General features: G+C 34.1%; 1 protein-coding gene across 38 annotated transcripts in view; it reads right to left on the minus strand.

The window, feature by feature from the left end:
• Positions 1-501: 501 nt before the first annotated feature.
• PTPRD (protein tyrosine phosphatase receptor type D) overlaps positions 502-13800 on the minus strand; it is a 1327869-nt gene continuing 1314570 nt past the window's right edge. For 21 of the 38 annotated variants that reach the window (XM_066988352.1, XM_066988348.1, XM_066988350.1 and 18 more), the window contains 3 exons: positions 12314-12426; positions 4880-4999; positions 503-2812 (listed from right to left, as the gene is read on the minus strand). In XM_066988352.1, the coding sequence (XP_066844453.1) occupies positions 2652-2812; positions 4880-4999; positions 12314-12426 (394 nt within the window). In that variant the 3' untranslated portion in view covers positions 503-2651. Of the gene's footprint in view, positions 2813-4346; positions 11170-12313; positions 12427-13800 lie in introns of those variants that run through there. The other 17 variants (XM_066988367.1, XM_066988368.1, XM_066988370.1 and 14 more) reach the window with 8 other exon arrangements.

The raw sequence follows: 13800 nt of genomic DNA on the forward strand, positions 1-13800 counted from the left end.
ATCTGACAGTTGCTTTTTAAGGGACATTAGTGAGGATAGACAAGGTCCCAGTCCTCAACCACAAATGTTCCCACCATCTCCCTTGTGCTGGCACTACAGCTCATGCAGCCATGTGGTTAGCTCATTCAGGGGAACTGATCCAACTAAAAACAGCAAAAAAAAATATAAACAATTAGTTCTCAGCTAAATCTATTTCCACTGAGATAATCCTTGAACAGCTGCACATACACTAGTGCCAGGATTGGCACACAAGAGAGACAACAGGAATGCACAGCCAAGAAAGGGAGATGACTTACAGTGAACACCAAACTGCAACCTTTGTCCACTTCCTAGACTAGACCATGAAATTAAATAGCAGTGTTTTTGAGTAATTCTACTTCAAAATGTGTGAACATTGCAGTAGCTGGAAATAAAGTGGCTTTCTCTAAAGCTGGTATTTTAAAGGTAATTTTTGACTGTCCATTGGAGAAATGCCAACCAACGGAAATGAAGCTTGATGTTGATTTATAGTTGGCCACATGTCAATATTCAGTGTCTGATTGCTCTACCCCAGATGGTATGTTTTGACAAAATATATAAGTAAATAAATACAGAATGTGAAATCTGAGCTGTATATGCCAAATGGTAAAAGTTCTTAAGGTATATATACTAAGTTTTCAGTAAATTAACATATCTTCACAAAACTGCTTGTAAATGATTATGATTACATTCTCAAGATGATTTTAATGATTTAAATAATATAGAAATACCAAACACCATGGCTTTTACTTCTACTTCTTTTACTTCTTACTACAACATAAGAAGAACCACGTCATGTTCACAACACGCGTCATGTACAGTAAATGAAGAATAGAATGGAATGGAATGGAATGGAATGGAATGGAATGGAACGGAACGGAACGGAACGGAACGGAACGGAACGGAACAGAACAGAACAGAACAGAATAGAATAGAATAGAATAGAATAGAATAGAATCATTACAGAGGTTGGAAGAGACCTTCAAGATCATCTATTCCAACCACTACCCTACTAACAATGTCATCCACTAAACCATGTCCAACCTTTCCTTGAACCATGTCCAACCTTTCCTTGAACACATGAAGGGACGTTGATGCCACCACTTCCCAGGGCAACCCGTTCCAATGCCTAACCACTCTTTCTGAGAAGAAATGGCTCCTAATTTCTAACCTAAACCTCCCCTGGTGCAACTTGAGGACATTTCCTCTAGTTACCTATGAGAAGAGACCTGTTATCACTAGTTACCCGTGAGAAGAGGTTAACCCACAGCTCCCCGTACATTTCTTTCATGTATTTGTAGAGAGCAATAAGGTCTCCCCTGAGACTCCTCTTCAAGGTGCATTGTATATTTTAATGGAAACTATAGTCCATTATATGACATATAATGGCATTTTTTATTTATTAGGTGGAATTTCCTACAGAGTTATTCCAATTAATTTGCCTATACTACAACAAGAAATGATTGTAAAATTTGTACCAAATATTAGCATTTTTTATGGTAAATACTGTTGCACTAATTTCCCTGTCCAGTTCTTTATTACAGAAAGTATTTCAGTCTTCATACTTAAGAATACATTTACATGCAGAAATGTGAAAAGATATTCCTTTTTTTTTTTTTTTTTGTGTATGTGTGTGTGTGTTTGTGTGTGTGTAATTGCAACAGGAAACAGCAACCCTGAGATTCTCGAAAGAAATTTCATTAATTGTGCAGTCTATATATTCCTTTTGATATCTAAAAAGATTTTTTTGGAGCAATCTTAAGTCTTTTGAACAGCATTCAATAAAATGATAAGTGACTTTAGTTCTCTTCTACAATATTAAGTATTCATTTACAATATTTCTTGTCAAGGCTTTAAATACATTAGATATTTACAGAATCTCTGTACATGTTAATGTGGAACTAACACATGACAGTCTTTCTCAGTTTTTTGTTTGTTTGTTTGCTTATTGCACTGTCTGTTTATAGGAACCTTCAAATACAAGAAATGTGCAGTTAAAATTAGAATAATGTGTTATTACTCCACCGTGACAACAAAATCTTGAGGACTTTTAAGCAAGGATCAGTGACACAATAGACTATAAAGAAAATACTGTGTCAGTGATCCCTCTGGGAGCTGTTAATCATTGGATAACGGACAGGACAGCCCATATCTGCTCTGAAGAAGCATGGTTTTCCTAATCATCCAGTGTATACTTTGTCCATAGATTTTTGACATGATAAGCCTTATTGGTGTTGAAGAACCAGTTAGGGATCTATTTAATGGATAGCTCTCCAAGTTCCTTTAGCAACAAATTATTGACATAAGAAGCTATCGCTCTCCACAGTAACTATCCCTGTCCTGGGAGGTGTAATTCATAGATTACTGACAATATGGCTTGTAAATGATTAATCTGTTCCTTCCCACTCTTACAGAGCACCATTCACAGATTATCAATATAGTATTATTGGCAGGACACTGCTTCAAGCATGTGCACATGGAATCTGCTTGACACAGATCCTTATAAAAAGAACACACTGTTAGAAGCAAAGGAGCCACCTTGCCAATGTAGTCCATCTACACAGAGGACATATTTTAACATGGTTTTATCATAAAAATGGCACCACCGGGGTGAATACATACCAGCACTAAATCTAGAGAAATAGAAAGCATGACATTTTTGATAATTTGAATGATAAGAAAATGGGGCAAATTACCTCATACTCCTGTGAGAACTTCAAATTGTCATTTGCTTTCAGTCTTTCAATGTGATCTGCAAGTTCCAAGATAGGTATTGGAGGGTGACTGGCCATACCTGTTGTACAGGAAAGAAGAACCAAATTTAAAATAAACTACATTGATGGCATCATAGTAAAATTTAGAAAATGTAGTAGTTAGAATGGCTAGAAATATGTAAGTAGTAAAGGTGTCAAATGTGAGAGAAGCAGGCAAATAGTTTGGTTACTCAAAGCACAACATGCTCTGGATAAATGAGCTCTGAAGCCAAATTAAAACAAGTCACCAAGCATATTCCCAAAGCTAACAATCCTAGTGTAAAGGAAAGAGTTACTCTGAGATGAGACAATGAGGTTAGGTAGGCATGGAAAAATGAGAGTTAGACCTGATGTCGACCTCTGCTTTGAGTAATGACTCTTAATGTCATTTCAAACTTCTTCTGCTGGACTGTATGAAATGGAAACTGCATTGGATTAGATGAGGAAAGGTGAGCTGAGAAACAGACATTGAAAAGCCCTAAAGGGGAAAGAATAGTATTTTGACAGAAAGCAAAGTGACTTATGCGTAATCAAGAAAAAAGAACTTGAAGAATGAAGGTTACCAAGGTAACCGGAGACATCTGAACCTGCAAAGGAAATGGTAAAAAACAAAACAAAACAAAACAAAACTCAAACCAAGAGAAAACTAACTCATAGAGTTCATTTAAAAAAAAAAAAAGAAAAAGAAAAAGAAAAAGAAATGGATTGCTTGAGAATTAATAACAATGTATCAAGGTCTAGAAGGCTGACTACACATTCTGACTAAATTAGAAATACTTAAATATTTTATGAAATTTTGAGGTGACTGACATTCACATGCAACTATGAATGACTAGAATTACATGCACCACTGCTTTTAGACAACAGTCACTGAAGAGAAGATTGGACATCAGACAATTATAGCTTCAAAAATGTTTTCACTAGTAGCAGATTGTAGAAGCAGGGGTTGTACAGTTTGGTTGGACACAAATACTGACTGCACTAGTACCTTAAAACATGTTTAATCTAAAACCCCATTTATCAACCCCCAAAAATACCTACAATCTACTTCAGGTGTAAACATCTTTGTCTACTAATGAAGATACTAAGTGGAAAAGAAGAGTAAGAGCTGGGAATCAGAGATAGAGAGGGGTGAGGAAAGGAATACAGGGACAGCAAGGCAAAAGGAAGACAGAAGAGATGTGGGGCCAGCTAGCACAATCTGCCAGCTGAAGATTTGCCAGGCAATATTTTGCGAACATAATTGTTTCAGTCGGTCTCCATGACCCTTCTCCAAACTGCTTACATTCTCCTCTTCATCCTTAAATGAAGTGAGTTTTCAATTGTTTCAGGAAGAAATCAGAGCTGGCTAGAAAAATTAAGCTAGTGAACCCCAAAATCTCTTTAAATTAAAAAAGAAAAACAGTGATGACTCAAGGGGGCTCAAGCTGGAAGCCATGTTGCACAATGCTGTTTGCTTGTCACCATGAATTTCAAGAGCATGCCTAAGACAATTAACTTGCATTTCCCATAAAGTAGCTGAAAATGACCATGTGGTTACAACACAGTCACACTTTAGAATGTTTTTCCTTCCTCTTTTTTTTTTTTAATTCTACTTTATTTATTTATTTATTCTTTTTTTTTTACATTTTCAGGCATCGTGTTAATAATATCCTGCAGTGCTGTTCCTAATTCAGCTGACCCTATAAATATATATTTACATATTACCTTCATAGTACATATGTGATGGTGAGACAGTATTTAATGTAGACATTAAAGCAAATTGCCAGTCAACTAACAAAACAGAATATTCAGATATAATAGCAAGATTTATTAGAATTTCAATTAACAAGTTAGTCTACAATACTTGATTTATTTGAATGAGTTCTAGTTGTCTCCCATTTTGTTAGAAATGCTGCTTAAAAGAAATTGGCTATTATCATAATAAGAGTGTGGGTGACAGTCATCTAAAAATTAAACTGTTTGATCCAGATCAAGCACCCCCATGGAAAATATGTGAGTGAAAAGGCACAAGAGAACTCTCGATTGATCCAGAAATGGAGGTGGACTGATGTACATCTAAAACAGTGCTTAAACCGAGAAAATAATAGAGACAAAGATGTTTAGACCTTTTCGAGCGAATCGTGGGAGAGAGTTATTATCATATAAGGACTGAGTGGTAGTTTGGCTAGAGAGGGAGGACACAGAGCCAATCAGGGAGGCGTAGGGGACTGAATTACTGCTCAAAGCTGTAAAAAGTAAAAGCCAATTGGAAATGGGAAACAAATTAGTAACAGCAGTATATCACCATAATCAGTCAATCTCGTACATACAGGCACTTCAGACATGCACAAAACAGTCCGGAAACTAAACTAAAATGTCTAATGGTCCAGTTACCCTACTGTAAACACAAAGGACATAAAACCAAAGAGAATGAGAATTGCTGTATACATGATGAACCTGACTAAATCATCAGCATCATGAGCACAAATCCCAATAATCTGTTTACTGTGAAGAATATTTATTTTTTTGAAAAAGTTGCTGACCACCCAGTCTTTTTAAAACTATTTTTTTTTTTAATTATTTTTGTCAATGTCGATGTCAATTGACATTCCTAAAGGGAGATTTCATATTAAACATTTTGTGCAAAATGAAACTTGACATAAATATTTCCAAGAAAAACAACAACAACAAAAAAAAGCTGCTTACGACTTCTGAAATTGCCAAATTTTGGCTACATATAACCACTTTTCTCTAGGATTCATTTTAGAAACTTACATTTGAACACTTGTGAAATTTTTTTCAAATCATACGTAAAGCGTACTCTACTGAGATGGTACTCATTAGATACTTTTTTATGAACTGCTGGAGAACTTTTATTATGTAATCAGTCTACAAAATATAACAATCATCATAGCAAAATACACTATGTATGAATATGTTAAGACCTCATCCTATCTCATGTAAAAGTATGAAGCTCCTGCTGAATTTGATGTCAGTTGTATGTGAATAGATGTAGAACATGACTCAATAAAAATAAAATTAAAAAAAAAACAATAACAACAACAAAGGCACAGGTAAACACTCTTATTTTTGTGATTACATATAACAAAATGCACTTATTTGCTGACACACTTTGACATTAATCAACGTATGCTATGAAACTAAAAAAATAAGACAAAATAGAGATAAATTAGAACAGACCCTCTGACATGCTAGTAAGTCAAAAGAAACAGCATGACAAATGTATGCTTTAAATCTTTCCTTCAAGTAAGAAAGAGATAGAAACACTGAAAAATCAAGCAGAAGAAAAACAAAATGGAACAAACAACAACAACAAAAACAACAACTACACCATACATGCAAAAGGAAGCTGAAATTGTATTCATAATGTGTGTGTGTTTTTTTTTTCTTTCTTTTTTTACCCCTTTTTTTACAATTTAGATTTGGCAGAAGATTGTCAAATGTAAATGATCTTATCCAGACTAGCATTAAATCATAAAATTAAAATGCATTACAGTGTAGAAATATTTTCTGGATAATCTAGACCTAAAGAACTTGGGATGCCATATGTGCCACAATTTCAAGGCATAACTGAGAAAGTAAGGTCAGAATTTACCTGCATACTTTATCCAGGCTTTAAATCTGCTAAGTGTACTCCTGTACCCCACCGAGACAAGTGGGTGTTTTGGCCTTGTCATTAGGATGTTAAATTAGGATTTTGTTTACTGTCACAGTTTTATGTTAAGGACTTTCAAAAACATCTGTGAAACATACACTTATTTATAAATTTGGACATGTAGGTTGACATGTCCACAATAAATAAGAAATGAGTTAAGAAAGAAATACAGTGCACAGCTGCTAGCATACAGAACACTATCCAAATGAATTGAAAATATGACAATAATTTCACAGATATTTCTTTATGAAATAAGTTATATTAAAGGTCTATATCAAATTAATACTCGGGAATTTTAAAGACTCATTTATTACATACTCATTTTTATTCAGTGACACAGAATGCCTTCAATCTATGTTGATTAAGATGTTGGCCTATTATTGAAAAAGGAAGGAATCAGTAATACTTGGTACAGTCACTGACACTTTCTCTTTTCAGAAACATAGAAAGAAATACATATGCAACATCTGGACATGGGAAATGGAAAATATGAAGGGTGACCCAGGGTCATGAAAATTTACCCAGGATGCCTTCAGTGTATTTGATTAATCAATGTTACTTTAAAAATTCTTTTTAAAATGGCTACGGTTAACTCAGAGAGTGAACTTACATCTTGTGTACAAAGCTAAATTTGTAAGATTAGCTTTAGAGAAATACGTTGTTCTGTAATAACTAATCTAAAAGTTACTCATGTGCATATAATACTGCAATATTATACCCCTTTTACCCCAATATAAAAACCTTTTTATTCCAAAACAATGTATGTTATTCTAAAATGGATTAATTATTCTTGAACGAAACTCTTATTGTATATCAGAATTAGATATAACAAGCAGACTTAGGTGCTCACAGAAGAACCACCAGCTCTGAATGAGCTGGAAAAGGTCTCTACACTGAGAAATGGAGAGGCCTAGTTCTCAGCCCCGATCTAAAAATTACTAAGACAATAGCCTGTTGCAAAAACATTGGCTAAAATCCAGGAAAAATAAAAATTATAATAATAATAAAACTCTCTTGTGAGTAGCAGAACCTTCAACTCTCTTTCCCAGCTAAGCAGATTTTTATTGCCTCTATGTTAGACAGCAACCAAGTGGGATGTTAGAGAACTGTTATTTGCACTTGAAAGCCTAAATTAAGGTGCTTAAAATCTTCATGTGAGTCAAGTTCACATACACACAGGATATATGTAGGATAGTTCACTGTGAGAAAGCCATTACAGCCTGTTTTCGCCATGGAGACAAACCCCAGCTCTTCCTTCAGCATTGTCATGATACTCAAAAACAGAAAATGCATACATAAAGTAAGAGAAGAACTTTCCTGCCAACTTGCAGAACAGGTGACAAAATCCAGACATCACTTTTTCCACTTTTATTACGTGTACCTTTTTCTTATGGAGATGTTTTATTCTTTTCCTGCCTTATCTTGAAAATAGGTTAGTATAAACTGTCAGGAACTCACTGAGTTTCATGAACACTTACTTACCTAATGAAAAAGCAGAATCTTCAATTTGGAGCTGCACAAATTTTATTTATTTTTCTTCTATTTCAAAGCATCTTATTTGGTTCATAAGAAATAATGAGATAATTGTTTAATTGCCACCCAATTAGGCAAATTACTTATACGTGTGACATATTTAAATGAGGAAAAAAACTGTCACTTTTCAGGAATGACTCAGTTCAGCTCTTCGGCTGATTGGCAGATTGAAGTCTTTCCACAAGTCTTGGGTCTCATAACCCACTCATACTACTTAACATTAATTATTTTCCTTTATACAAACCTGGGCTGCCTCATTTGATAAAATCTTTTGTGAGGACTTAATTATTATCCCTTCCCTACCTTTGCCCACCCATGTGACATACAGACTTAAAATTTGCACAGCTGTTAATGATATTAATCCCATATTTTACAGGAAATTTGTAGAACGGGAAGAATGCTACTGATTTTCCCTCAGCCACTCTAATTCCAGAAGAATATCAAAATTACAAATGAAATCCCTTATGCCACTGTGAGACTGGGTATTTTCATATTTACTCAATGAAAACTTGGCACAGATGTGACCCACTCTGTAGCATATGGGCTTATCTAACAAATATACATTTTCTGGATAACACATATGGACATGGGATCTTGTTCTGAGATGTAGAACTATGGGCTATTTCAAATGTCAAGACAAAATGTCAAATTTTTCTGTGGAGCTACTCTGTTCACTGAGGAGTAAAGCCAGAGATGAATATGAGCCTTCATAAACAGGGTAAGATAAGAAACCTTACTTAGGTAAGTAAAAGATTAGTGAGGAATACGATTATTTATTGAGAGGACAAGAAAAAGTGATAGGAAAGCAAGACATTTGCTGTGATGGTAGTTTAGAAAATGGATTTTTATCACATCTTCATGCTGATTTGACAATTTTATGACCAGTAAAGTATAACGTTTGCCAAAATCACTGCACTGACGTCACCAAAGAAAAAATATTGATTCCTGGTAAATTCTTTCAAAAAGTTACGCCCAACAACCCAACCACCTAGGATTATTTTGTACTTGTGGTTAGAAATTCAAATTTAGCACATGAGACTAATTTTCGAATTATTTTGACAGTTAGTTTTGATTCTCTTTTCCTTAAACAAAATATGCAATTTCTAGTATTTTTGGAAAGAGGCTGTTTAGAAGTCTTTTAGAGGATTAAAGCTTATGACAACCCTGACTTCTATGTGTGTGTCATTCACCTCTCCCATTGAGAAGTGGCAATCTAAATATCATAGAATCATAAAGGTTGGAAAAGACGTTCAAGATCATCTGGTCCAACCGCCCCCCTACCACCAGTATTACCCACTAAACCATGTCCCTAGGTACCACATCCAACCTTTTCTTAAACCACATCCATCCTTTCCTTCGGATGGTGACTTCCCTAGGCAACCCATTCCAATGCCTAACTACTCTTTTTGAGAAGAAATTTATCTTAATTTCCAAACTGAATCTTCCCTGGCACAACTTGCCATTCCTCTTGTCCTAAATAATTGCTAATGTAATTTAAAATGTTCTTTCTTAATACTTCTTCACATTATGTATTCATCATAAGCTCTTTTTTTGTGCTGTTGTTGTTTCCTTACTGGAAGAAAATAGTGCTCTTGAAAAGATCCAAAGAAACTGTGGATGTTCCATAAGCTAAATAAATAATCATCATAATAATGAAATCAAATCATCAGTCCTGATGCAGTTGTACAGACTTGACAGATGCTGATTATTAATGTACATGTCATTTATTTGTATTATTATAATGTACTCTGTCATTTATTTTATCTGTATTCAGTGTTCATAAAAGGCAGTATCTTGCAGAGTTAATAAAGCCATTGTATGAGGGTGATTTGAGATGTCTTGTTAAAAGAAACCCATCACATAACATCAGTACCATCTCCTTTGCTCAGCTGCCTGCTTTGCTCCAAAAGTACCCTACATGTTTCTGCTACCCAATAGAAAGAAAACAACACAGCTATGAAAGTGAAAGAACAACAATAATAAAAACAACAACAACAAACTTGTGTCCTGAATATAAAGCCTTTCTATACTTCCTCCACGTTCGTCTTGGAAAAGTTTTGTCCTCCACGTCACTTGATGATGTGTTAGCGTATGGAGTTGGATAATTATTTAAGCAGTATCTAAATATTTGAGTTAAATTCAAGCAGATTTAAATGAAATGGTAGCCCTAATTGAAGGTGTTGTAAGTTAAGTGAAATTCCGCTTCTGCTGCCATAGGAACTGTAGGTTGACTTCACTGCAGCTCAGATTTCATATTAAGAACAAGTTAATTAGTAAGTGTTACACAGCAAGATAAACCTCCTGGGGTAGTATCCTTGATATTTGGTTGCATCCTGAATATCTTATTGGACTGATCTACACCTAGGGGTCCTAGAAAAAAAGATCATAATTTGATTTCTGTTCTATATTCTTTTTCTAGTAATTTGAATCCTCCATTTTGTGAAAAAGATTTACAGCAAAGAAAGGGATCTTATAATAGAAATGGATTGCAGATGTTCTGCTTAACTAGCTTCACAGAAAACTGCCAACTTCCCAGATAAACTACAAAGCTGCAAGGAAAAGTACACTTCTACTCCTCTCTAGTTCTTTTTGGACCAGTGAGGTGGAACTGCAGTGTCTACAAGTGCCACAAATTCTGCCAGTTCTTATTAATTTTACATTTTTGGTATGAATTTATAATTAATTAATTTTAAATGTAAAGTTATTAAGAATTAGCAGCATTTTTTTTTCTAATCATATTTTATTTTACTATATAACCAATACTAAATGGATCAGTAAAACTCTACACAAACATCAGAAAATGTTGCTTATATACCTAGTAATTCAGATATCCACTCTACCTAGTGTATATGTGCATACAGCTAATGACTTGTTTTAGATATAAACTAAAATGTAAAAATCAATATTTTTCTGTTCATGTTTCAAAGATTTGTATATACATGTCTATTTAAAAACCTTTAAAACTTTGTGTGAAGGTGCTGGATAAGGTCTGAAACTTTCGCTTCATGAAGATAAGTCTACATGAATGTTGCACTCAGAATCACAATTGCAAATCAAAGCATTCAATCATTTCCATTTACTGCATTAAGGTTCATATTGTGGAGAGGTCCCAGAGCACATCAACAAGATTCCCACATTCAGATGAAACTCAACAAGAAGATGCACTCCCGAAACACACCTCGTGTCTCAGCTGCTGAAGAGCATTCACTGTAATAAAACAGATTTAGGCAAGTCTGGGGAAAGCCTCAAGCCTCAAAACACTTACTTTTTACCTCTGATATATGCAGTAAGGATGTTGGGTCTTTAGCCCCTTCTTCATTGTTCTGTAGATGTACTCCTGCTAGGGCACAACTATCTTAATGCAGACATTCTTTTAAATATGAGAAATGATATTTGCCAGTTCAGTTAACCCTTTTTTAATATTTAGTGTGTCTCCTTCTTCAGCTAGTCTCTTAACATCTCAAGTACTTAATTGCCTGTCTTTATGAGCTTGAATCCATTATTGTTATTATTGTACTAAATGTAATAAATCTGACAAACACAATGCTCAGGAAGATTTGATAAGTAATTAGCATCAGATCAGGACTGTGTGCAATCATATGGTAACAGAAAGCAAGACTACTGGAATACAGCATGATCAAAACAAAGGTAATTTAAAAAACATTTACTCATAAAATGACAATAAAAAATCAATATTATTTTAAGTATTTCTCTCTGTATTTCTTAACTATCAATCAAAAAAACTTTAATAAAACAATGATTCATAAATAAAATAATTAAATGGGTAATAAAGAATTCAAGTGTGTTACTTCTACCTTTCAGAACTACTGCCATATTAATTTGACCTCTATGACTCTTTGACCCTAATATAGCCTGAATTTAAGAGACAAGACTATTTCTCTAGTTTTTTTTTTTTTTTTTTTAATTTGCAATACAGTAAAACCTCCAGTGATATTGATCAATCACTTGATAATGTAGTAGATATAAGGGAAGCTTAATTACAAGAAATAACTATAAGTATCTAGTTAATAAATAGAGGGATGTATATTTCCCAATATTTTTCTAATGTTTTTAGGTTTAACTTGTACTTTTAGTATATAAAACACATCCACACAACATATGTGACTTTTGGATCTTTTCTACAAAACAATAATTTTGTTCATGCAGGATTTTTCTTTAAATAGAAATTAAAGAATTACCTCCAAACCTATCAGAGAAATACATAGTATAAAAATATCATAAGTGGCCAAAATATATATATATATATATTTTAAAATTATTCTGTTCTGTAACAGCACCACTAACCAGAGTGCGTGATCGCAGAGCTCAGTCAGATATTATTATCTCTCACCTGGAGTTTGAAAATTAAGGCGTCGTAGCTCCACTGGGTCTGTGGGATGGTGAGAAGGGACCTCCTTGCTGTTGGGTATGCTGCTCTTTCTAGAATCAGATTCAGCTCTCTTCCTGCGTGGAGAAGGCGAATACATGTATATAAGATTGAAGTGTGAAGTAGACAAATGCAGATATACAAGTCTTTAATCATTACATTATAAACATGAGATGCTTTCTGAAAGAGCATTTGATCCAGTGAAAAGATAAAATAATGATTCACAGTGGGTAAGGCAGCTACCATTTGCAATGTTAAAATGAATTTAAATATAGAAATGTCAGAAGGAAATGTCTTGAGCATTCTGGCCTACACCAATCCTCTAGATCATCATTCCGGGCACCAGAATAATTAACTATTATGAGACATAACACTAAACTTAAAAAACTTTACACTCATGCACCTGATCATATCTACATGTTCAAGGCTCAGATTACACTTGAATGTTTCCGATCAAATTACTAATTTCACTGAAATTTTACTACTTTTGTTAGTCTGTCCAAAACAAGCCGGGAAGGGAGGGGTGGGGGGGGTGGGGACACTCATCTATGCTTCCCTTCCTCTAGAGTGAAGCAGAGTCCACAGAGGTTGTGAGTAAAATAAACTGTTTTAGTAAAATGAACTCCCATAACTTGAGAGTATCATTTTCTGCCACACAACATGGAGAACTATATTATATAAAGAATATCTAATTGTCTGCATTGTCAGTCAGAAATCTAGAAATTTAATGCTTGAATTACAAGTGCAATCCTTCTTCACTAATCCTCTGTGAATTCCTGAATGAAAATATGAATTGGCTGATATTCTTCATGAAATAGACAATAAAGAGAAAAAAAAAAAAAAGCAGCAAAGAGCTACTTTTCTGAAAACAGAACTGAGATGATTTTAAGGTTTACTATAGATAAATCCTTTCCAGGTGTCCAACATTTGGTCTAGTGCACCACTACTGTTGCTCTTTTTCTTTTTGTTTTCTGATTGACTCACAATGTGGCAATGATAAATCTGTTATTATTCCACTGGGCTTCCCTCTTAAAAATTCTGCAAATGATTTCTCACTGTTCTTGAAATAATGAACACCTGTTGGCATTCAGTAAAACGGTGCATGCAGAAAGATTTCAAAGACTACGCAAAGCAGCCAAACAGTAACACGGTGGAATGAATTATTACTGTTCTTTGAAAGTTAGTAGTCTTATATATATATATATATATATATATATATATATATATATATATATATATATAAGACTAGTATATAGTATATATCTAGTATATATAGTGTGTGTATATATATAGTGTATATATATATACTGTGTATATATATATATATTGTATATATAGTAGTATATATACTGTATATATACTAGTATATATATATAAAGTGTTTTGCTACAAAAACTTTCCATCTGTTCTCTGGTAAATCCTTAACACCTATATTAACTTATTTTTAGTCA

Source organism: Anser cygnoides, chromosome Z, assembly GCF_040182565.1.
Source record: "Anser cygnoides isolate HZ-2024a breed goose chromosome Z, Taihu_goose_T2T_genome, whole genome shotgun sequence".
NCBI lineage: Eukaryota > Metazoa > Chordata > Aves > Anseriformes > Anatidae > Anser > Anser cygnoides.